We start from the raw sequence: 23,637 nt of genomic DNA on the forward strand, positions 1-23,637 counted from the left end.
TTCTTCTTTAGAGGTCCACTGAAAGGGTTTGTGGCCTTTGGTTATCTCTGTCAGTGGCGCCGCAATCTTGCTGAAGTCGCGGATGAAGCGGCGGGTGTACTGACAGAAACCCACGAACTCTCGGACTTCTTTGATGGATGTCGGTGGGACCCACTTGATGACAGCGTCGACTTTCTTGGGGTCCACCATAATCCCTTCGGACGTGACAATGAAGCCAAGGAACTCGATCTTCTGGACAGCGAACTCACACTTCTCCAGCTTGGCATAAAGTTGTTGTTCCCGGAGGCGCTGGAGTACTGCGGCGACATGCTTCTGGTGCTCTTCTAAGGTTTTGCTGTAAATGAGCAGATCATCGATGTAAGTGATGAGGTAGTCGTCAATCATGTCGTGGAAACTGTCATGGATGATTCTGCAGAAAGTACCCGGACCGTCGGTGAGACCGAAACCCAGGACCATCCATTCCCAGGAGCCGTAGCGGGTGCGGAAGGCAGTCTTCGGGATGTCTTTAGAGGCGATGCGGACTTGGTGGTAGCCTGATCAGAGGTCGATGCGAGTGAAGTATTGGGCACCCTGTAGTCTATCCAGCAGATCTTCCATGAGGGGGACTGGGTACCTGTTCTTGATAGTGATCTTGTTCAAGGCCCGGTAATCCACGCAGAGTCGCATCGAACCGTCTTTCTTCTTGACGAACAAGACTGGGGGGCCAAAAGGGGAGCTGCTTGGTCGGATGAACCCTTGGTCTTCTAACTCTTGGAGTTGCTTCTTGAGCTCTTTGAGCTCGGTGTCGTTCATGCGGTAGGGGGCCTTTGCCGGGGGTGTGCTGCCTGGGATGAGGTCAATTTCATGTTGAATTTGCCGAGGAGGGGGTAGGCCGGGGGGGAGTTCTGGGGGCATGACATCCTTGTACTTCTGGAGGATGGGGGTAAGGGAGGGGTCGCCCACTTTGGCTTGCTCGATGGTGATGGAGTTGAGCCTTGCTGTGGGTTGCTCCTTTGCTTGCATGATGCAGAGATGAACCTGAGCTCCTTTCTTGAGAGCCCTCTCTGCTTGCTTTGCACTCATGAGGTTGAGTTTGGGGGACGAGTATTCTGGGAGTTTCTGTTTTCCTTTCATCGCTGCTAACTGTGCAGGGTCTTGGCAGTTGATGGGGGGGGCTTTGGTTTGCGTATGCGCCTGACGGGTGAATGCTTGCTGCGTTGTGAGTCTGGCGCCTTGTACTGTCACTGCTTTGTCTTGATTATTCAGCAGTAATTGATCCACCTTCATGCCGAGGAGTGCAATGAGATACTTGTCGTTGAAGGACAGACCAATAATGGCCTCAAAGTCGTCCATTGGGACCACTATGAAGTCAAGGCGACATGTGAATTCACCCATCTCGACCCTGACTTGACGGGCTGCCTTTACGTTGCTATCCTTTCCTTGAGCAAACTTGACTGTAGTTTCATTGACGGTGGTGAGGCGTAGGCCCAGGCGAGCGGCGCACTGCGGGGATAGAAAGTTGTGTGTAGCGCCTGAGTCTACCATGATCCATTGTTGCTGGGTCCCAATCGTTGTCTGGACATACAAGTTCTGAATGTCCGTGATCGCTGCTGCCATGCATTGAGGGTGGAGGGATACGGCTCCAATCCGAAGTTGTTGGTCAGCCCTAGTGTCAGCCGTTTCTTCGATTTTTCGTTGGGGGGGAGAGGGTGGTTCTTCGATTTGTATGGTGTTGGCTCTGCTAGATGATGTTGAGGCATAATTGCGCTTGCGTACACAAGCGTAGTAGGGACCATGATCCTTCCTGCAGTCGCTGCACCAAACGCGGTCAGGGAACAGGTTGTTATTATTGCCGTTGTAATTCTGGGAGGCAAAACTGTTGGGTGTGGGGTTGTAGGAGTTGCTTGCAAAAACGCTGCGTGGGACTAAGGCGCCATTTCCGCGGCCTAGTCCCGGGTTGGGATTGGGCGATGGGGGGCGGGTAACATTGCTTCTGTTATTATGTACAAATCCGCGACCTTGCCCGACGGGTGGGTTAGGCCAGTGGTTGGGTGCAAAATTGTTGGGGCGAGGGTTGTTTGGAGGCAAACCTGGTGTGGTGTTTGTGTCACGGAGCTTTTCTGCCATGTTGGCGGCCACTTCCCAGGTGTTGGGACTCTGTTTCTCTACCTCTCGGCGGGCCCAGTGCTTAAGGTCGTATAGGAAACCATGCAGCCTGTCTGCTGTGTGCATCAATGGGAGTTGGAGCATGAGTCGCCGGTACTTGACAATGTAGTCTGATATGTGGCTGTCTTGGTGTAGATCGCGCCACGAATCCCTGACTTTGTTGCCCTCATTTTCTGGGACAAAGTAGCTAAGCATGTCTTTTTGTAGATCCTCCCAGTCCTCCCAGTGCTTTGATTGATGTTCAGTGAGGAACCAGACATAGGCGTCGTCGGCCAGAAAGGTTTTGGCCACTTGCACATATCTGCGTCTGCCTATGCTGTTCCACTGCATGTAGTCTTCTACCTCGCTGAACCACTTGTTGAGTTCCAGTGAGGAGCGGTTGCCTTTGTATTTCTCTGGGGGACTGGGTTTGAATTTTCCCAGTCTGTTTTCGTCTTCTAGATGTCTGTCCGGGCTGTAGTAGCGTCTTTCACTTCGATCATCCTGATCATCTTCGTCTTCGGGTCGTGGTCGTCTTTGTGTGTTACGCCGCGTGTTGACATTGCTGGGACCTGGTTGGTCTTCGTATCGTTGGCCTAGCTGTGTTTGAATCAATTCACCCAGGTTAGCCGACATCAGGTTGATTTGTTGTTCCACGGAGGCCATGATGCGGGCCTCCAGTATTCTTTCTATTGTGTCTTGTGCATCTTGTCGTGTCTTCGTTTCTTTCTTCTTCTTCTTATTTAGATCAGGCTCGGTTCTGTATCCGTCATCATATTCTTGATCTCCAGCCATTCCTGTATTTTTGTGGCCGAAATCAAAAAGAAAAACTCAAAAATGTCGAAAACTGACAAACTGTGCGAAAACGGCTTGAAAACGTTGAAAAACTATGAAACAGTGCGAAACTGTGTCCAAAACGGCGAAAACCGCGAAAAACGGCTCAAAAACGGTGAAAACCGGTCCCAAACGGTGTAAGACGGGTCAAAACGAGGTAAAACGCTGAAAAACGGGCCAAGAAAGCGAAGAACGCGGTGAAAACGGGGCGAAACGCGGGTCAAACGAGGCAATACGGTGAAAAACTGTGAGGAACGTGGAGAAAACGCGCGGAACGGGGCAAAACGGGGCAATCACGCAAGGAACGTGGTGAAACGGGGCAACACGGACCGAGAACGCGGAGCAAACGTGGAAAAACGAGGCAGACGGGCCGAAAACGTGGTGACAACCACGGGCCGTGGGCCGACGTCGGGTGGGCGGGGGACTCGAGCCGAAGCTCTGATACCAAGTGTGACGCCCTCGTTCGGGGCGTCGCGGAAACGGGGCCGCGCCGGCTCACCTGCGATGCAAACGGGACCTGCAGGCAAGCAAACGCACATACAAGAACGCAACTTGAAAACTGAACGCAAGAGGGACACGAGAATGAGGGACGCGAACGAATGATCAATATCATAAGAAAGTGCCGAATACAAGGGACGCAAGTAATCACTTGAAAACGGGGCTGGCAAGTTGGGGGAAGTGGCACATACTTCCCTTATAGTGGGTTTGGCATGTAGCGAGGAGGACAAGGCGAGCACGTGGTGGGGCAGGCCCTACAAAGGAGCGAGAGAGAGAGAGAGAGAGAGAGAGAGAGAGAGAGAGAGAGAGAGGAGAGAGAGAGAGAGAGAGAGAGAGAGAGAGAGAGAGAGTGAGTAAATGACAAAGCGCAGGGTTCCGAGGCCCGGGCTGGCAACATGCAGGGCACGAGGAGAGAGGGTCTGGGTGTGCATGTGTGTGCGTGCGCGTGAAAAAGACAAGGAGGGAAAGGGGCGCGTGACAACCGCGCGACAGAGGAGGGAGAGACATAGAGGGCGAGTGAGAGGGGGAGGTGAGAGATTGTTAATAAGCGCATGAGGGAGCTAGAGAGAGAGAGTGAGAGGGGGAGGTGAGAGATTGCAAATAATCATTAGTTGTGGGAGAGGGAGTTAGAGAGAGAGAGAGAGTGTGTGTGTGTGTGACGGGGTGGGTTCACACGTCACGAGGACAAGAAGAAGAGTATTTTAATGTTGACGAAAACTATCCCAACAAACCGTAAAGATCTATCTCACGAGGAAATTTTATGCGCCACAAGGCAAGGTGGGATAAGGCAGGCGTCGAAGCTCCAGAATCTTTCTTTTAATTATTTTATTTTCAAACGTCCAAAAATGCCAAAAATAGGCCGAAAATTACCCGAGAACACAACAAACAGTCCGAAAACCCCAAAAATTGAAAAAAAAAACTTGGAAAATTCTAGAAATCTCTAAAAATCATCGGCAATCACAATCAAACACTTTGGACACGCAAAACCACACCAAAAATAGCAGTTTTATCGAAAACGCCAAATTCGATAAAATCATCAACCCGAATCCCGAAAATAGTGAAACGCTCAAAATTTGCCAAACAAAAGCCCGAATGCCCTCGAAATCAAGCCGTAAACACGCATTCAAAACAGCTCGAAAAGATCACACGATATCAATTTTTACGGAATTAAGCAAAAATTTGTAAAAAAATTACCAAAAAAATCCCAAAAATTATCCAAAAAATACCCTTTTTTTTGGAAATTCTCCACACATAGGGGATTAGTGCAACCAAACAAAATCGTAAAAAGCACATCAATTCAATTGCCAAATAGTTTGATCAATAAAATCTAAGCTAAGCAATTAAATCGGCAAAATTAGAGGCAAAAATTAAGTCAAACTTTGACGCATTTGGAGTGTTACCAAAAAAATCCCAAAAATTATGCCAAAAAATACCCTTTTTTTTGGAAATTCTCCACACATAGGGGATTAGTGCAACCAAACAAAATCGTAAAAAGCACATCAATTCAATTGCCAAATAGTTTGATCAATAAAATCTAAGCTAAGCAATTAAATCGGCAAAATTAGAGGCAAAAATTAAGTCAAACTTTGACGCATTTGGAGTGTGTAAATCCCTATTTGGAGCTCAAAAATGTAGCAATGAACCATTACTCACATCAAATATGCAATCAAAAATTGAATCAATCATGCACATTAAGCACTTTTTAGGCGCACACACACTAATAAAATTGGCAGTTTTTACTAATCTTTAAGTGCGCACACAAAAGGGTAAATCTTGTCGAAATTGCAATGTGATTTCACAAATCTCTAGTTGGGCATGACCACAACACAAATCAATCATCACAATTGAAAAATCATTAAGCACACATTGATTTTTAGGTGCACAAACAAGGGTAAAATAGTGTACACACACCTAAAATTAGGCATACACACACTCAATTAGAATACACATACACTTGATTTTAGTGCACACACACTTGCAATTGACCATTCAAGCATGCAATTAGATCAATTAGGCACACAATTAGCAACACATATTCACCAATTAGCAATTGAACTTGTCAATTTCATGCGCCACCAAATCTGGAAAATTTCGGCATTACAATGGCATGAAAACAAACAATCCAAAAAATTTCATAGCATCATAGCATCAACATTGCATTGGCATTGACATTACATTGCATCATGGTGGATTCTCTACACAATTCTACACATCTTTCCAATGAAGATCGATTGAACGGTTGAAAGCTCCAATCCGTAGAAGTAAATTAGTGTGTAAGTTAGCGAAGTTAGTGAAATTAGCAAGGGGTTAGTATGAAATTAGAGTGTGTAAACACACAACTGGCAAGGTACGGTGACAAATGTTAGCAATGACTAACACATGCTACACCGAATATGTATCAAGCGGGAGATATGCTATGTATGTGACTCACTTTGTATAAGGTCTTGGGTTCATTGGGAGTTCCAAAGTTGTATATGCTAGCTAGACGGCTCAAACTTAAGCCCATAGTAGAAGGGATTGTGGTGAAAGCCTTTATAAGGACGCCTTTATGCAAGGAGGCTTCATTCTTGAGTATCCACTTTTGAGAGCTCTCTCTCTCTCTCTCTCTCTCTCTCTCTCGTGTTCACTCTATGGATGGCCTAGCCTTGAGCTTAATGCCCATGCTTAAGAGGCTAGAGCTAATCCATTATAATTAGAGAAGCTATTCTTAATCTAATCTCTACTTTCTCATTAGTCTAGTTCTTCTCTACTCCATTATGTCATGAAGTAATTTCACATTTCTCATTATTTTAGATTTGAGTTTGTGTGATGACTTTGTGCTATTAACCACTCTTATCCTTCTATGAGCATTCGATTTGCAATATTTATAATCACTAATTAAGTTGATTAAGTTGGTTCTTAATCTTGTAATTAGTGTGTGTGCCCTATTGTTTGCTTGTGTGTGGATAGGTTTTATGAAACTCTAGCACCATTCACATCGTGTGTGTAGCTATTAACGAAGAGCCTTGATTGGCATGTGGTGATTGGAGAGGCCAACACCAATGCAATTAGTGTGTCCTTATCATTAGTGTACTTTGGGTTTCTAGTCTATGGTAAGTCAGACTTTGGTGGGCTTGATATGTGTAGGAGTTGATTGATTAGTGATTAGAGTTAGTTTTGCCATGGATAATCTCTACTTGCATAGGTGAGGTATTCTATTGAATCCTCTATTTTGATGCATCCTATAACGCTCGTGCCTCCAAGCCCTAGCCGGGGTTGCCGATCCACAAATTGATAATTTTGTGTGGGTTACGATTAGGTCGTTGCTACAACGCCTCCCAACATTTGGCGCCGTTGCCAGGGATCGATAACCTGAGCTAGTGAGTATAAGATGTTTAGAATAGAGTAATTTCACTACTAATTTCATTGGTTTTTTTGAGTGTGTGTAACTCAATTTCGGTTTGATTTGATGATGTTGTGCAAGTAATTGAAGCTAATTTTTGAGTTATGAATACCCCAAACCCCCAATTTCACTAATTTCTCACTAATCATTGCTAATTTCGCTTCATTTCCATGCTAATTGTACTAATCTCATGCTAATTTTACTAATTTTTTAACTAATGTTTCTAACCTAACCACTAACATTGAAGTGTAATGAATGTTCAAATCCCCTTATAAAAGGTGGAATCAACACTTTTATCAAGTTAATTGTGCTAATCCATGCCTGATTTGATGATTTGAGTGTTTGAATTTTTGGCCTACAATGGTCAATTTTGAAGCCGATTTGATGGTGCACACACTTGTGTGTGCAATGATGCATCTTCGCATGGAGCAAAGAAATAACTTGGGGTGTGATTACAATGTAAGTGCACTCACTTGCTCATGTCAATTCTTGATTGATTAATATGGTTCAATGTGTGCTAATTATTTGCTAAAATTAGGTGTGTAAATGGGTAAAATTTGAGTGTGTGTGCCCATCCAAGACCACTTGATTTTCAATGATTGATGACCAATTGGGACACCCAAATGATTTTTGATTGTGAAATGTGCATGAAAAGTGTGTGCAATCTTTAGGTAAGCTTAAATTCATTGCCAATTGAGCCAAATTTGAATTTTTGTGCTTAATTTTTGAGTGTGTGCATTGCTTGATTGGGTCCAAATAGTGTTAATTTTTTTGAAATTAAGCATGTATACGTTCATTTATGCTTGATCGAGTTTGCAATTTGAGCATGGCTTATGTGAAAATTGATGGATTTTTGGCGTATAATTTTGGTCTAAATTTGGGTTTGTGTGCCTATTCAATGGCATTCAATATCCAAATTGGGGATGAACAATTGGTAGCAATTACCAATTATGATGATTAGTAGACCTAAAGATTGGAGTGTGCATGATTGATCGATTTGGGATTTGAGATGAATGACTCAATTTGTGAGTAATTGGGGTTGATTGAGGTGCAATACCATTACCACATATGCTAAATTGATTAGATATCGTGCACTTTTAATTTTCCATAATCACGTATGAATGACGAACCCAAATGGGAATTAACTGATTTGGAACTTGGATATGAGCAATTCAAAATTGCAATGATTGAAATCGGATACAAATTGGCATTTGAGAAGTATTGCACTACATTCATGTGTGTATGCAATGCTTGATGTAAACCACCTTTAATATCAAATTTTGAGATTGCATTACTATATGATTGGGGAATGTATGACCAATCGATTCACTCAAACACTATGCTATGAATGCTTGATTGATCATGTATGAATGAAGGAGTTAATGAGTGATTCCATTGTGATACATATTGAGGCCAATTCAAATTGAAACTAACTACGAAATGTGTAACATTCATTGTATTCCCAGTGTGTGTGTCAATCTTTAACCCACCCTAGCTTGAATGACTGCCCACGCAACACACACATACATGTTCACACATCTTACATACTCTAAGTGACAAAAACTCCAAATTGCCCATGTGATTGCTGGCCCAACCCCGCTTTTGTTGCATATATCTGGGCCGCACAAATTTTGTTGCACTTGCTCCATTTTTTATTCAGCTGCATGTTCTTGCCATGCCAACCTGGCCCCATCAACCACTGGCCCGCCATATGTTTCATTGGCATTTGCTAACCGCTCATTGGGGCACACTATAACACCCACACACTCATCACCTCATTGGCCCACACTTTTCTGTCGTGCAATCTTGGCCACTTGCCAGCCATTTGCGGACTGTTGCAAGTGATGGTGCAAAACACACACACACACACATGCTCAATAAAGCTGAGCTCGTCTGTCTTGCGCGTAGTTTTCGACCTTCAATGCCCTCCTTTTCTGCTGCTGCAGACTCCACCAACCATTGCTCGTGCCCATAATGGCCCCGCCTCGTCACAGATTCACAATCCACTTGCTTCTGCCTGGCTTGGTTCGCAACACTCACACACACATGCTACCGAGTCCCTTAATCCTGTGTGTGTGTGTGTGTCGTTTCCCTAGGCCGCGACCTGCCAAAAACATCCACACTTATATATATATGTTAAAAAAAAGGGCAAAAACAATTTGGCTTTTTTTAATAAGAGGAGGATCCCATCCTCGAGCTCAAAATCTTGATGGCCTTGAGCTCATTGCCTACAAGAAGAGAGCAAGGCCAAACATAAATCACACTTTGCAAGATGCTAGCATACAAATTGGCTTGAATCAGATTTTTGTTGTTACATGCTTTGAATGAAAATATTTACCGCATGAGATCAATGTGCATTCCATCATGATTTGGATATTTTTTCATGAATGACGTAATGGTTGCAGGCCTTGTCACTCACAATTTTGTTGGGTGCTTGAATTGAATGACCCAAAAAAATTTATATTGCACTAACAATTAAAGGGAAGTTGGCACATTTTGGGAAATGATTGGCGAAAGAGAGGCCGACATGATAATAGATCATAATTTGTTTTCTATCAAGTTCCATATATTATGAGTAGGGGACATCTCCAATGCATTACTTTTCTCTATGGCGTGATTCATCTATATGCGAAAAGTTAGTCAACTCATAACGACTTTGGTAAGAGCTAGATATTCACTTGATCATAAGCATATCTTGCACTAATAATTTGGTTGATGCGTGGTTTAGTAATCAGCTTGATTGAAGTTCTCATTGCACTAAATGGCAAGCTCTTTTTGAAATGCACAAATGAGCTTCGTTACCTTGGGTTGAGCATTATGATAGTGCCTGTTTGATTGTTTAAAAAGAAAAGAAAAAAAAAACCTCCCTGTGATATGCATGTAGGCATGAGAGTTACATTGGATGATGAGTAATGCTTGCCTAGTCATGACTTTGTGCTTAAACTTAACATTGCTTGTACATTTTAGTGCTTGGATTGAATGAAAAATCATTGCAAAGCACTAAAATTGATCTTCTTTGATAGCCAAAAGGCATATTAAAAAAAGTTAGAATCAAATGAAGGGAACCTTTGGGCAGCCACTCAACCCCCTATTTGCCTGGTCTTGACCCCGCTGCAAAACTGGCGTTCATTAGCAAAAGTCAGAACCAAGCAAAGGGAAACTTTGGGCAACCACTCAACCCCCTATTCGCCTGGTCTTGACCCCGCTGCAACTGGCGTTCATTAGCAAAAGTCAGAACCAAGCAAAGGGAAATCTTGGGCAGCCACTCAACCCCCTATTCGCCTGGTCTTGACCCCGCTGCAACTAGCATTAATTAGCAAAAGTCAGAACCAAGCGAAGGGAAACATTGGGCAGCCGCTAAATCCCCTATTCACCTGGTCTTGACCCCGTTGCAACTGGCGTTCATACTATTTGGGGCCACTCGTTTCTCTGATATGTATGTCATGTGTATGAAGATATTATGATCACTCCTATGTATAGTTAAACTTCATTGCACAAAATGTTTTGACTTATGCATAATTTAGTGCTTTGCTTAATTGAAAGATTCTCTTTGCACTAACTGAAAACTCTTGGTGATATGTTTGGGCATCTTTTGAGTGTTACATTGCACATGCAATAATACTTGATCGAGACATTTAATACTAACTTTGGGCTTGACATTGACTGTGCATTTTAGTGCTTTCTCTAAATGAAAAATCCTTGCTTAGCACTAAAGTTGGAATTCTGTGAATGATCATGGGAGAGCAGTAAATTTTCGAGCTTGTGATTGACTGTGAATTCCTTGAGTGCTTGTGTTGAATTTTCAAATGCTCAAGAGTACTAATAATTTGAGTTTTTTTGAAGGGTTGTGGTCAACAAGAACTTTCATTGATCCAAGAAGGGGTCATCATTGCAAAATATTGTAAAACTGGCTATTTAGAGCCATTACAATTCTTTGGGTTAGAAGTTGTATACATGCTAGCTCATAGCTTGGTCTAAAGTGAAAATGTTTTCATGTGAGCTAGTGTTTACCCAACTTTTTCGAGAGCTTTCAAGTACAAAATTTGGCTATTGAGAGCCATTCACTTCCATTCCATCAAGTTGCAGTCATCTCTAACTCATAGATTGCTCTAAAAGTGTAAAATTTAATGTGCCAGTGTTTAGCCAACTTGTTTGGAGCTTTTTAATTGTAAAATTTGGCTTTCAAGAGCCACTTCATTTCACAAAAGTTGCATTATTTTTAGCTCATGACTTGTTTTAGATTGTCACTTTCATTTGAGCTAGAAACTAATCAACTTTTGAATTATGCATAAGAGATTGTAAAAAATTGCAAAATTTGCTTATGAAGAAGCATTTTTCTCTCTATTATTTTTGATATGTATGCATAAATTTTCTACAAAGAGCATCATGTGCATAACCAAAGGCACTTTTTTCCCTTGCGTTTTTTCCCTTTGGCAAATTCAGGTATGCAAGACCCTAGCTTTAGGTTTCCATTAATGTTTTTAATGTGTTTTTGGCTTTCAATAAAAGGCCTTTGGAGCTTGTGTTTACACTTAGCTTCAATAAGGTAGGATTGTAATAAAAAGATCAAGAGACTTCTCTACCAAATGGATGCTTGCTCAAGGATGCACAAAGAGCATGAATAGGTGAAATCCTTCCATGATATTGCTCTTTTGTTTATCTCTCCATTCTCTATGCTTGTCTTAAGTAATTTTTGCTTCTAAGCTATGGTTCTTTCATGTTCAAAAGGTAGACATACTAAAGTTTCAACACTTTGCTTTGTGAATATTAACTCATCAAAAAATTAGGTTTTATGTGTGCTAATCATAGATAATTGGCCTTGACCTTAGGTTAATGTAGGTTCATTTCTCATTAGTCCTATACTCTTAGTGATAGTCTTAATACTCCATTGATTTTTAACATGACCTAGGGCTATGATTAGGCTTTAGTTCTTTAGTCCATTGCCATTAGCATCTCATGTTGGAAGCAATAAAAAAGTGCTAAAAAATGGAATAATTAAGCAAAAAAGTGTCAAGAAAAAGTAGCAAAAATGCTACTAGACATATGAAAAGAAAATTTCTATGTTATGTTGTGTCCATGTGAGGCCTATCGTCTTATTGGCACTTGGTAGGCGAGGGGAATCACCTTGGCTCGCTTGGTCAAGGCCCTAAACCGATGCCCTGTACTAATAGGAGTTAGCCGTCACCTTGGTAGGCTAGCAAAAAGTCCGCCAAGCAATGGTAGGTGGTCTAGTCTAGCATACGGAACAACGGTGAAGCTCCACGAACATGGAAAGCTTTAAGAGCTTCCATTATAATGCAGTTTTTGGCCACCGATGCCAAAGACAAAGTACTCACCGAATGGCGAAGCTTGAAGCTCTCTCCCTACGTATCCATTTACAAATATGTAGACAAGTTTTGGGACGTACATCTCAAAGACACTCTCTTCAAAAAGATGGATTTTGGAGAGCAAAAACAACAATTTTGTGCTGGCTTAACTGAAGAAATGGCGGAGTATGTCAACTCCCAAAGGCCACGCACCATATTGACGGTTATACACCATATTATGGTGGCTTCTCGAATCAATTTCCAAACAGAGGCTAAGAGAAATTCTAAGCCCACGGAAAACAAGGGTTCCAATGAGCCTAAGGGGAAGGACAATATCCAAAAGTCTCCTAAGGGCAATAACAACAAAGCTTAGGAGAAGGGAGTTTACAAGGGCAAAAACAAACTCTCTCCTGAAGAGCTTGAGCGTTCTCGCAAGGATAACCGCTGTTTCAAGTGCGGTGAGCAAGGGCATGTGTACCGTGCTTGTCCCCAAAAGAACACCCGCCATGAGCCTCCTAGAGCTACCTTGGTCAACATCCAAGAAGAGGAAGCTCACCACAAAGGATCTCCTCTATGCCATGCTTCGGGAAAGGTAAGAGCACATGATGCTTTTATTCTCTTTGACCCTGGTTCTATTCACAATTTCATATCCACGGAGTTGGCCACCAAGCTAGGAATACAAGCCTATGAGATGGAAGATGTCCTACCCGCAGATGGTGCTTTCAAGGGGCAAGAAGCTTCAGTCGCTCCCTTAATCAGGAAATTGAGGCTCCATGTCCAAAGCTATGTGGACAAAGAGGACTTCTTTATCTCTCCTCTCAAGGATGAGGATGTAATCCTAGGGGCACCATGGTTTGATTGCATGGCTGCCAATGTTAAATTCCCTGAAAGGAGAATCTACTTTAGGTTCAAGGAAAAAGATATGTACATAGATGCTAAGGAAACGGGTAACACCATACCCATTGTACATACACAAGCTTTCAATAAGTCAATAAAGAGCTCTATTTCTGTGTACATGATTTTTGTTAAAGATTCTCCAAATGAACCTAATGCTTTAGCGAAAGAAAATATAAGCAATCACAAGGCGGCAAGTGCATGAGTTAGTTGAGAAGGGCATGGTTAGGCCTAGATTATCTCCATTTTGCTCACCCATGTTACTAGTGCAAAAGAAAGATGGCACATATCGTATGTGTGTCGACTATAGAGCACTAAATAGGATCACTATCAAGAATAGGTTTCTCGTTCCACGGGTAAAAGGCCTATTTGATAAGCTACAAGGATCCACCTACTTCAGTAGGATTGACCTAAAAAGTGGCTACCATCAAATAAGGATAGTTGATCAAGACATTGTAAAGACCGCATTTTGCCCTACGTTTGGTCTTTACAAATACATAGTCATTGCCTTTTGGCTTTACCAATGCACCAACCACATTCAACCGCTTGATGGAGAAGCTATTCGGGTCTCACCGAACCTTTACTGGAGCGTTCTTTGATGATATTATCATCTACTCTAATTCATTAGACGAACACAAGCAACACCTCCAGGTAATATTTCAAGTCTTAAGAGAGAATAAACTTTATGTTAATCAAAAGAAAAGCGAATTTTTCTTGCAAGAGATTCAGTATTTAGGTCACATTATCTCTCAAGATGGCATCCAAATGGATCCATCAAAGTTAGAGGTAATAAAAGGATGGCCTAAACCAAGGAATCTTCATGAACTAAGAAGCTTCCTAGGTATGTGTGCATACTATAAACGCTTCATAGAAAAGTTCTCACAAATCGCAGGACCATGACATGACCTAACAAAGAAAAAAGCTAGGTATACATGGTCTGCCAAGGAGAACAATGCTTTCAAAAAGTTTAAAGAAAAGCTTATCTCTCAACCTATGCTTACACTGCCGGATCTCTCAAAGCCATTTGAGGTCCAATGTGACGCTTGTGGTGATTGCCTTGGAGCTGTTTTGCTCCAAGAAGGGAACGCCATAGCCTATAAAATTCGAAGGCTCGTCCCTGTTGAGAAAGCTCTAGGCATATATGAAAAGGAACTCCTCGCAGTTCTACATGCCTTAGACTCATGGAAGCCCTATTTATTGGGGACTCCTTCATTCTGCGAATGGATCACCAAAGTCTCAAGTACTTCATGACGCAGACCAAGCTCTCTGACAAACAAATGAGGTGGGAAAATTTCCTTTCGCAATTTCATTTTCATATTGCTCACATTTCTGGCAAGCATAATCAAGTAGCCAATGCACTCTCAAGACGACCGAGAGTGAATGCGGTTTCCATAGCAACTCACAATGATGTATCTTCTATGATAGATGCGTATTCTATTGATCCCAATTTTAGAGATGTGATTTCAGCCCTTGCATTAGGGAAGAAAGAGGAACCATTTACCTTACAAGATCTCTATGGCAATGGACTATGTGTTACTAACTCAGTACGTGAGAAAGTAATGTATGAATCATCTCATGCTCCTCCGTATGCGGGGCGTAGAGGGATTCAGTCTACCCTAAAAGGGATTGAAACATATTTCTATTGGCCTAACATGAAAGCAAACATACAAGAGTATGTTTCTAAATGTGTGGTATGCCAAAAGATGAAGTTTGATAGAGGGAAGCAACCTGGATTTCTTCAACCTTTGCTAAACCCTAATTCACCATGGGAGAGCATATCCATGGATTTTATCTTTCGATTGCCTAAGTCTATCCATGGAAATATGGGAATATGGACGATAGTAGACCGGTTTAGTAAACAAGCTCATTTTATACCTGTAAAAAGACTATCAAAGCCCATCTAATGGCACCCCTCTTCATTTCATAAATCTTCAAGTACCATGGCTTGCCAATGTCCATAGTGTCGAATAGAGATCCTAGAATGACCAGTAATTTTTGGAAGGGTCTCTTTGAGAATTTAGGGACAAGGGTAAACTTCTCTTCGGCCTATCACCCGCAAATGGATGGCCAAAGTGAAATAGCTAATTTAACAATTCTCGATCTACTAAAAGCCTATGTAACGGAAGTAGATCAAAGATCCCAATGGGAGAAGTACTTACACTTAGTGGAGTATGCCTACAATAACAATGTACATACTTCCACGGGAAAAGCACCTTTTGAGGTAATTGAGGGAAGAGAAAAAAGTGTCCTTCTACTTAAGGTACATGGGAAGATCTTCACTGCAGATGAGTATAGCTGAGACCTACAAGAATCTTTCCAAAATATTAAGGATGCTATCTCTATCTCACAGCAAAGGCAAAAGGCTGCTGTTGACAAGCACAGAAGAGCCCAAGCCTTTAAAGAAAATGATTGGGTCTTACTTAAATCTCCCAAGGCTCAATTAAGGCAAACGATGGGCAAGAATCCTACGGGACACCAAAAGTACTATGCTAAGTTAGCAAAAAGGTACTATGGTCCCTTCCAAATTCTTAGGCCAATCAATGAGATGGCCTATCAACTCAAGTTGCCCAACCATTGGCTCATACACAATGCTTTCCATGTGAGCCTACTAAAGCCTTACAAAGTGGAGCCACCTCAAGAACCGACTATTGAAGACCCATCGGAGATCGAGGACCAAGAAGAGGTGCTAGAGCCCGAGTCCATTCTCTGACATGAAGACAAGGTATTAAGAGGCGGTAAGACTATCCAACGATATCTTATTAAGTTTAACAATTATCCTTTTGAAGATGCTAGATGGATGCAGGGCATACAATTAAAGGATAACCTAAACCTTGCCAATGCTTATAATGCTTCCCTAGAGTAAGCAAATGAACAAATGTTTAAAGTGAACAAAGTTTTTTTCTTATAAGACTCTCTTTTTCTTTATTGTGCACAAAAATGAAGTAGTATGCATGCTTAGATCAAGTTTACGGAGACAACGTCTCCCAAACACTAAGTAGAGCTTGTCACTCTACTATGGAAGATTGATAGGACTAATGTGCAGGCATGCTTGCGAAAACTTAGGCTCTCAAGTGCCAAATGGACTAGTCATCCATCCTGGAACGATGTCGTAGGGTAAAATAGGGATCCTCTACCCGCTAGAAAAAGGACTAATGAATAGGCTTTATCTTCTCTAACCCATAGTTGATGACGACTACGATTTCAAGAGAGATAATGTCATAATAACTAATATCTAATTCTCCTAAACGATTTTCTCATGTTAAACTGATCATTTAATATGGGGAAGTGCCTAGGGGAGAAAAAGCTAGAATATTAGTTAAGGTGGCAGACCGGCCATAATAGGGATCCAAAGGAGGAAAATAAGGATCCAAAGGGGGGGGGGGGGGGCATCTGCAAAAGAGCAAGGTGAAACAATGGGATTTAAAGACCCTAAGTTTCAATCCATAAGGACTTCCAAAATGCTAAGGTTCCAAAATTCAAAGGTTGTGTCCAAAGGTCCAACACTAGGAAAATTGGATGCTTAGTGTGTGTAAAAAAAAGTCTTCATAGTCCCTACATAGGAGGGGGCGAGCCCTAGGAGTAGGGGATATGAGAGAAACACACACACACACACACACACACACACACACACACACACACACACACACACACACACAATCACAAGCTTCCTTTACACAAAGGGAAAGAGGGACACATGTCAGCTCCCTAGCTTAGATGCCCACAAGGTGTACTCAAATCCTATTGGATGGCCATGGAGGTGGACCAATGAGAATTAGGCTAGAGTAAATCTAACTGATTTAAAAATACTTAATAAAAGAACCAATAGCAATTAAGCTCTCTAGAAGACTATTGGACAGTCTCCCAAGGGGTCCAATGAGCATTCAGCAGCCCAATGGCTTGCCCGATTCCTATTAGCCAGGAGGCAAAGGGGTCCAATGAGAGTTTAGTTGCATTAATTAATTACCTAAAGCTCTCACAAAAGGGAAAAGGGGGACACATGTCAGAAGGATATCACTTATGCTTCTTAATTCTGATTGGCTAACCCTGGAAAGGTCCAATGGGGTGGCAACATGAGCAAATAGCAAGAGGGGTCAACCAAGAGAGAGAGGGGGGACTGAATTTCTCAAGGCATTATCTCACACACTCACACACAAGCTCATGTGTGAAGCAAGAAGACTCTCTCTCTCCTTCTCAAGCTTTAATGGAAAGCTTATCACCTACTCCAAGCTTGTGAGAAGGGAGGCCTGCACCAACAACTCTTAGCTTTGTGATGCAAATCCAACCAAGAGCCAAGCTTCAATGCATGCTCATCTCCTCTACCATGCTAATTACTAAGCTATGCTATGCTAATATGAGTGATTATGTGAGGAGATGTATATCTTTCTTGTAAGACTACTCCTTCTTCCTCTCAATATACTCTCATATCTCGTTAGCTCTCACCATCTTTGATGGTGTGTGAGGTCTTGGGTCTGAGATCGTGAGGGAACTGATGTTGATTTTATAAGGGTTTTGCTTAGAGCTTGAAGCTTCCATCTTCATTACACTAGCTAGTATTGAAGGAACACAAAGAATTGTATTGTAAAATGTCTCTCTTGATGGGAAAAACCTATAGTACAAAGCCTTTTGGAGGGGGGACCGGCTCCATGTAAATCCGATCCTCAACTGTTGTCAATAGCTTAATTTCTCTCTCTTTTGAAGTATTGTTCATGCCTATCTAACTAGGTGTTATGCTTTTTGTTGCTCTCTCCACCCAAGCACTCTTGTTATGCTCAGTAGGAATCTACTCTAATAAAATGGTCACTATGTTCATGCTATTTTTTGTTGGGATTCAGGCCAACTGGCCTGGACATCCCACTTACAACTAACCCATCTACTAACTTAACTATTATACACTTATTCTTTAATACAACAGAATAAGGAGCTGCAATAGGATAACATTGCTGTGCGATCCACCCAAAGCAGGTCTCTCTCTCTCTCTCTCTCTCTCTCTCTCTCTCTCTCTCTCTCTCTCTCTCTCTCTCTCTCTCTCTCTCTCTCTCTCTCTCTCTCTCTCTCTCTGTGTGTGTCGCACTTGCACTCGCACATGCTTCCCACGGCACCTTCAACTGGTATGAGAGCAGGGTTTGTGCTTGCCGTTTTCGCGTCCGCGCGCACGTGCACTTTCAAAAGTGCAAACAGGTTTTCGATTTTGGCATCGGCAAACTCAACGTTCCGAGAGCGTTTCCATTAGGTGTCCTTGAGTTTTATCCCCCTTTCGAAGCTGTTGGTGCAGTCGAAAGCTTCATCCAAGCTACACTTCAGGAGTTGTATTTTTCAACTCCACTTTTGCTACAACTATAGGTACAGGTAAGGACACATGTGCAAGTTGTTCAAAGACTATTTTGCGATGGTATATAGCCGTTTTATGGCTATTATGTGTTATTGAGATGGTGTTTATGGAATGATTAGGAGCACTTTTCGGCATCGACATTGTCTCGGGTTTTTCAGGCATCCATCTCCTCACAGGTTCTTGCATACATATAGGACATCCAGGTTTCTTACAGGTTGCAGTGTTTTGCATCATCACAGATTTCAGTGGGAGTAATTGATGCGCATATGCATTGTTTTGGCACTTTTGATAGTGCTTGAGATCTTTTGAGAGCGGTCTTACTCCCCGCAAGGATTTGTTTACTGCTTGCACATTTTGTTTGGTGCCTGTTTGAGTGCGTATACTGCATCTTGCAGTATTGTTGACAGTGGATGCATGTTGAGTTACGAAAACTTCCATATGTACCGTTTATGGAGCCGATTTGGCTTGTTTCTGGCAATCCCGACCGTTTTTGAGACTCGGTTCGGAGGCCCTTTCTGAGACTGGGCTGGTTTCTTGTCTGCATAACCTTTTGTGAGGGTCGATAGCGTGAGGCTTTCTTGAGCTGAGGGATTCTCGAAAAGGATGGTTACATGCAGCAGCCTGAAGGGTTTGTTCAGGAGAACGCATCTTGTGAGGAGCTAGTATGTAAGCTCAAAAAGGCACTTTATGGCTTAAAGCAGGGTTCAAAGTAGTGGTATCATAAATTTGATGCATGTATGAGGTCTCAAGGATATAAAAGGAATGAAGAGGATCACTGATTTTACACAAGAAAGCTAGATGATGGCTCGATGATCATTCTAGTTTTGTATGTTGATGATATGCTTATAGCTGGGAAATCCATTGCGAAAATTGCCAACTTGAAGAAAACACTTAGCAATAATTTTGCAATGAAACTACACACTTTCTTGGCATGCAAATCAAAAGAGATTGCAAACATTGTATTCTTGAGTTATCTCAGGAAACATACATTGAGAAAGTTTTGCAGCGTTTCAATATGCAGGGGGGGAAAGCATTGAGTACCCCAATGCATGCATTTTTGAAACTCAACAAGGAAGATGCACCCAAATCTGATGCTGAGCGAGCTGAAATGGCTAAGGTACCATATTCTTCGGCAGTGGGCAGTCTCATGTATGCTATGGTGGCCACAAGACTAGACATTGCTTTTGCAGTGGGAGTGATGAGCTGATATATGGAAAATCCTGGCAGTAAGCATTGGGAAGCAGTGAAGCACATTCTTAGGTACCTCAAAGGTACGATTTGTATGTGTTTATGCTTTGGGAATAGTGATGCATCCATCGTGGGTTATGCGAATGTAGACTTTGCGGGTTGTGCCGACAATTGGAGATCGACATCTGGCTATGTCTTCATATTTGCTGGAGTAGCAGTATCTTGGAGGTCATGTCTTCAAGATTGTACGTTGTCTTCGACTATGGAAGCAGAGTATGTTGCATTGTCGGATGCAAGTAAAGAGGCTGTATGGTTATCTTGCTTGGTCAAAAATCTTGGCATTGATGAGTCTGCAGTGATATATTGTGATAGTGAGAGTGCTCTTGCATTGGCAAGGAATCCCGTGTTTCACTCCAAATCGAAACACATTGAAGTCAGGTATCATCTTGTGAGAGATTTCTTGGCCAAAAAGCTCATTGATTTGGTCAAGGTACACACTGATGACAACCCAACAGATGCTTTGATGAAAGGCTTAGCTTTGGAGCAGTTTACACATTGCAGTGAGTTGATGGGTATAGGTTGAAGCCACTAGAATGCTTCACGGTTGTACATACCAAGTCACTTGGGATGCATTGGCCTTCAAGTGGGAGTTTGTTGGGATTCAGGCCAACTGGCCGGACATCTCCCACTTACAACTAACCCATCTACTAAATTAACTATTATACACTTATTTTTTAATACAACAGAATAAGGAGCTGCAACCAACAGGATAATGTTGCTTTGCGCTCCACCCAAAGCACGTCTCTCTCTCTCTCTCTGTGTGTGTGTGTGTGTGTGTGTGTGTGTGTGTGTGTGTGCTCTCGCACTTCCACTCGCACACGATTCCCGCGACACCTTCATTTTCCTCTACACACAAGTTACTAGGCCATTAAATGTTACACTAGGATAATTAAGCAACATGTATACAATAGAACAACATTGAAATATGCTAAAATCTACCACGATTCTCAAGAGGATATAGAACAAAGACGGATCTTAAAGAATCTTCCTCTTGGACAAGGATTCTACATAGGGTATACAAAGATTTGGCTACCAGACAACCACTAGCCAATGACAACTACACGAGACCTGCATGAAGATCTCAAGAGCTCAACAAGACCTAGACCTAAGCAAAGTCAACAAAGGAGTTACAAAGGTCCTCAAGAGATTTGGATTCCTAAGTCTTCCAATAAACCAAGTCAAAAGCCAAATGTCAACACTGAGAACAGAGGCACCTACAACAACATCAAAGACTCCTATCAATAGGCCCAATTGGAGAATCAAACAAATAATGGAGTCTTCACAGTCAAAGAAGGACCACCTAACCAATGCAAATGTAGATTCGAAGAAGATAAAACAGGTATGGCAAAAGAAAACTTCAATGCCACCTTAGTCTTTCAATAATTTTCTTTTTGAGGATTCAAGCTTACTTTTACCTGAAGAAATGTTTCGTAGTAAGCACTAGAATGTAGAAATTCAAGTCGCTGGGTTGCAAAAAACACTCTTTGGCATAGTCAGAGTCGGGCTGCTGATCCATAAAATGAGCGAAGCATTAGTCCGAAAGCTTTAAGTCATATTAAACTCTGTGCTAAGAGTCGTAGTTGTTAGGCTTACGCTCAAGCTGGAAGAGTTGAGCATATCTAAATCATGTTGCTCATGCTGGATGAGATGAGCATAAGAGTCAAAGTCTATTAACTTACAATTGGTGGAGTGTCGTAGAGTCCAACACTCACGCACAGTACACAGTAAGATGAGAGCACATATCCTCGACAACGCAAACCATTCTTAAAGGGGTGCCAACTTGCAAAGCCATGTCATATGCTTTTATAGCTACACCATCTTTCTGAGAACCCCTTAAAATCCTTCTTGCACAACATATTGTTTTCCATGCATTTTTGTGTATGCATAAATAGGATGTCCCATCATTGGACATATGCATTAGACACTATTTTTTTCTTCCATCTATGCACCTTGAGTGGGCTGCAATAGGCAAATCAATGTTCCATCATGCTACCCTTTCATATTTGTTGCCTTTTTAATTCTATACCTATCAAAAAATAATCCCTTGAGTACTTTATTAATATTTCCCATGCTCATAAGTACTCCAATAATGCGCTTATCCCAAAGGCACTTTTTTCTATTGGGGTTTTTTCCCTTTGGTCATCCAAGTATTAGACCCTAATTTAGAACCTCATCATTCTACTTCTCTTGTACATACTTTCCATAAATAAATAGTAGCCTCATAATTATGCTATTACAATGGACAAATGCAATATCATCTCTCACATCAGACCTTTTTGGACCAATGAACTTTGCTGCAGCAAATTGACCTCATCAAAAAATTAAACGACAAATGAAGACGATCAACCCATCAACAGCCAATCAAAACCTTCCACAGCCTCCATGAACACTTTTCAATAGTGCCCGAGGACGGGCACTAAAATCGGAAGGGGGGAATGTTAATTGAGTCAACGTCAGTTATTAGGAGCTGCTAAAGACCGAAGACATACAGATGCACATCGAGGATGAATACAAAGAAGCTGTAAAGATTGGAGTTACACATTTTTCATGTTTTCCCAAAATGGTCACGTATTGTAAATTCCCGATTTATAAGCCATTTTTAATGTGTTACAGGCTCAATGGGAGTTCCAAGTTGTAAAGAACAAGTAGTTAATGTGTCAAGGTTGCAGATTTAGTAAGTAGTGGAGCCGTAAAGGCCTTGGGCACCCAGACGTTGCATACTTTTACCCTAGGTATATAAGGTAGTGTGTAAAGGAAATTAGGGTTCTCAAGCTCATTTGTTGAGAGCACTCTTTGGTGAGAGCTCTTGATGTTTGTGGCTATGGAATCCTTGAGCTTCTTCTTGCTCATGTGACTTAATTAACACTAATCAATGCTTATTTCTCTTTCACTATGCCTCTCTGATGATTCTTGTGATTGCCTATGTTAGGAAATATGACGTAGCTAAGTAGATAATTGAGTAGATTACTTAACAGAGAGGGATAGTTTTCACACACAAGAGATTATAGAGTAGAGAGAGAGAGAGAGAGAGAGAGAGAGAGAGAGAGAGAGAGAGAGAGAGAGAGAGAGAGAGAGTACACACGATATACATGGTTCACCCAGTGTGGGATACGTCCACGGGAAAGCAGTCAGTCAATGGCTTTAGTACTTCAAAACAAGAAGTAGGTTACAAAGGGATTATACTCTTTTGGAGCTCCCACCTTGCTTCACTCTCACCACCTCACACCCACCTTGTTGCATCAACTTCACACTGCAAAATGTGTGTAGAAATGGCCTCCTTTTATAGGCCAAAAGGGCTACCCTCTCTCATGAGAGGCAGCCATGTGTAGCAGCCCTTGTGTAGATAAGTCCAAATTGGACCCTCCAATTCGCACGTGTGACCTCCCTTGAGAAGACAAGTCCACTTTTGAATTTGGCCACCGGTCATTGGCCATTGACTTCCGACCACCGGCCACAAGCTAACCGGCCAACCGACTAGTCGTTTTCCGACCACTTTTCGGCTGTCGTCTGGCCATAATATTCCGGCGAGACTGGCCATGAATTTTTTTATTTATGACAAGTGATTTTATTTTTTGACGAGTTATTCTTCTTCACGCATGATGACTTCTCCTCATAATGGGGGTTTTACAAATGTGCGTTTTTAATACAGAAAATTACAAGGGGTAAATCAGGCTCCATACTTAACAATCTCCCACTTGGAGACTGATCTCCAAACGAAACCTATGATTGCTTTCCATCTTGGCTTCTTATCCTTGAATGCCGATTGAAGATGAGCAAAAGCTCAACTTCTCCTTGTTGACCACCTTAGTAAACACGTCTGTAGGATTTTCACTTGTATGCACCTTTCCTAGCTTTAGCTGTCCCTCTTCCAAAAGAATGCGTATGAAGTGATATCTCACCTCAATATGCTTTGTCCTTGAATGAAAAGCATAGTTCTTTGCAAGATGGATAGCGCTGTACAAGACACAATTGTCTTGTTTGAATCCAAGCTCTTCTAAGAATCTGTGTGCCACATAATTTCT

General features: G+C 42.1%; 1 protein-coding gene across 1 annotated transcript; it reads right to left on the reverse strand.

The window, feature by feature from the left end:
* Positions 1–537: 537 nt before the first annotated feature.
* Positions 538–2,919, reverse strand: LOC147432544 (uncharacterized). The gene has a single exon (XM_086491953.1). It carries the CDS (start codon positions 2,917–2,919, stop codon positions 538–540), a length of 2,382 nt encoding a protein of 793 aa, XP_086348079.1.
* Between the last annotated feature and the right edge of the window lie 20,718 nt (positions 2,920–23,637).

The sequence above is a fragment of the Adiantum capillus-veneris genome, chromosome 20 (genome assembly GCF_014529385.1).
Source record: "Adiantum capillus-veneris isolate H3 chromosome 20, ASM1452938v2, whole genome shotgun sequence".
Classification (NCBI taxonomy): Eukaryota; Viridiplantae; Streptophyta; class Polypodiopsida; order Polypodiales; family Pteridaceae; genus Adiantum; species Adiantum capillus-veneris.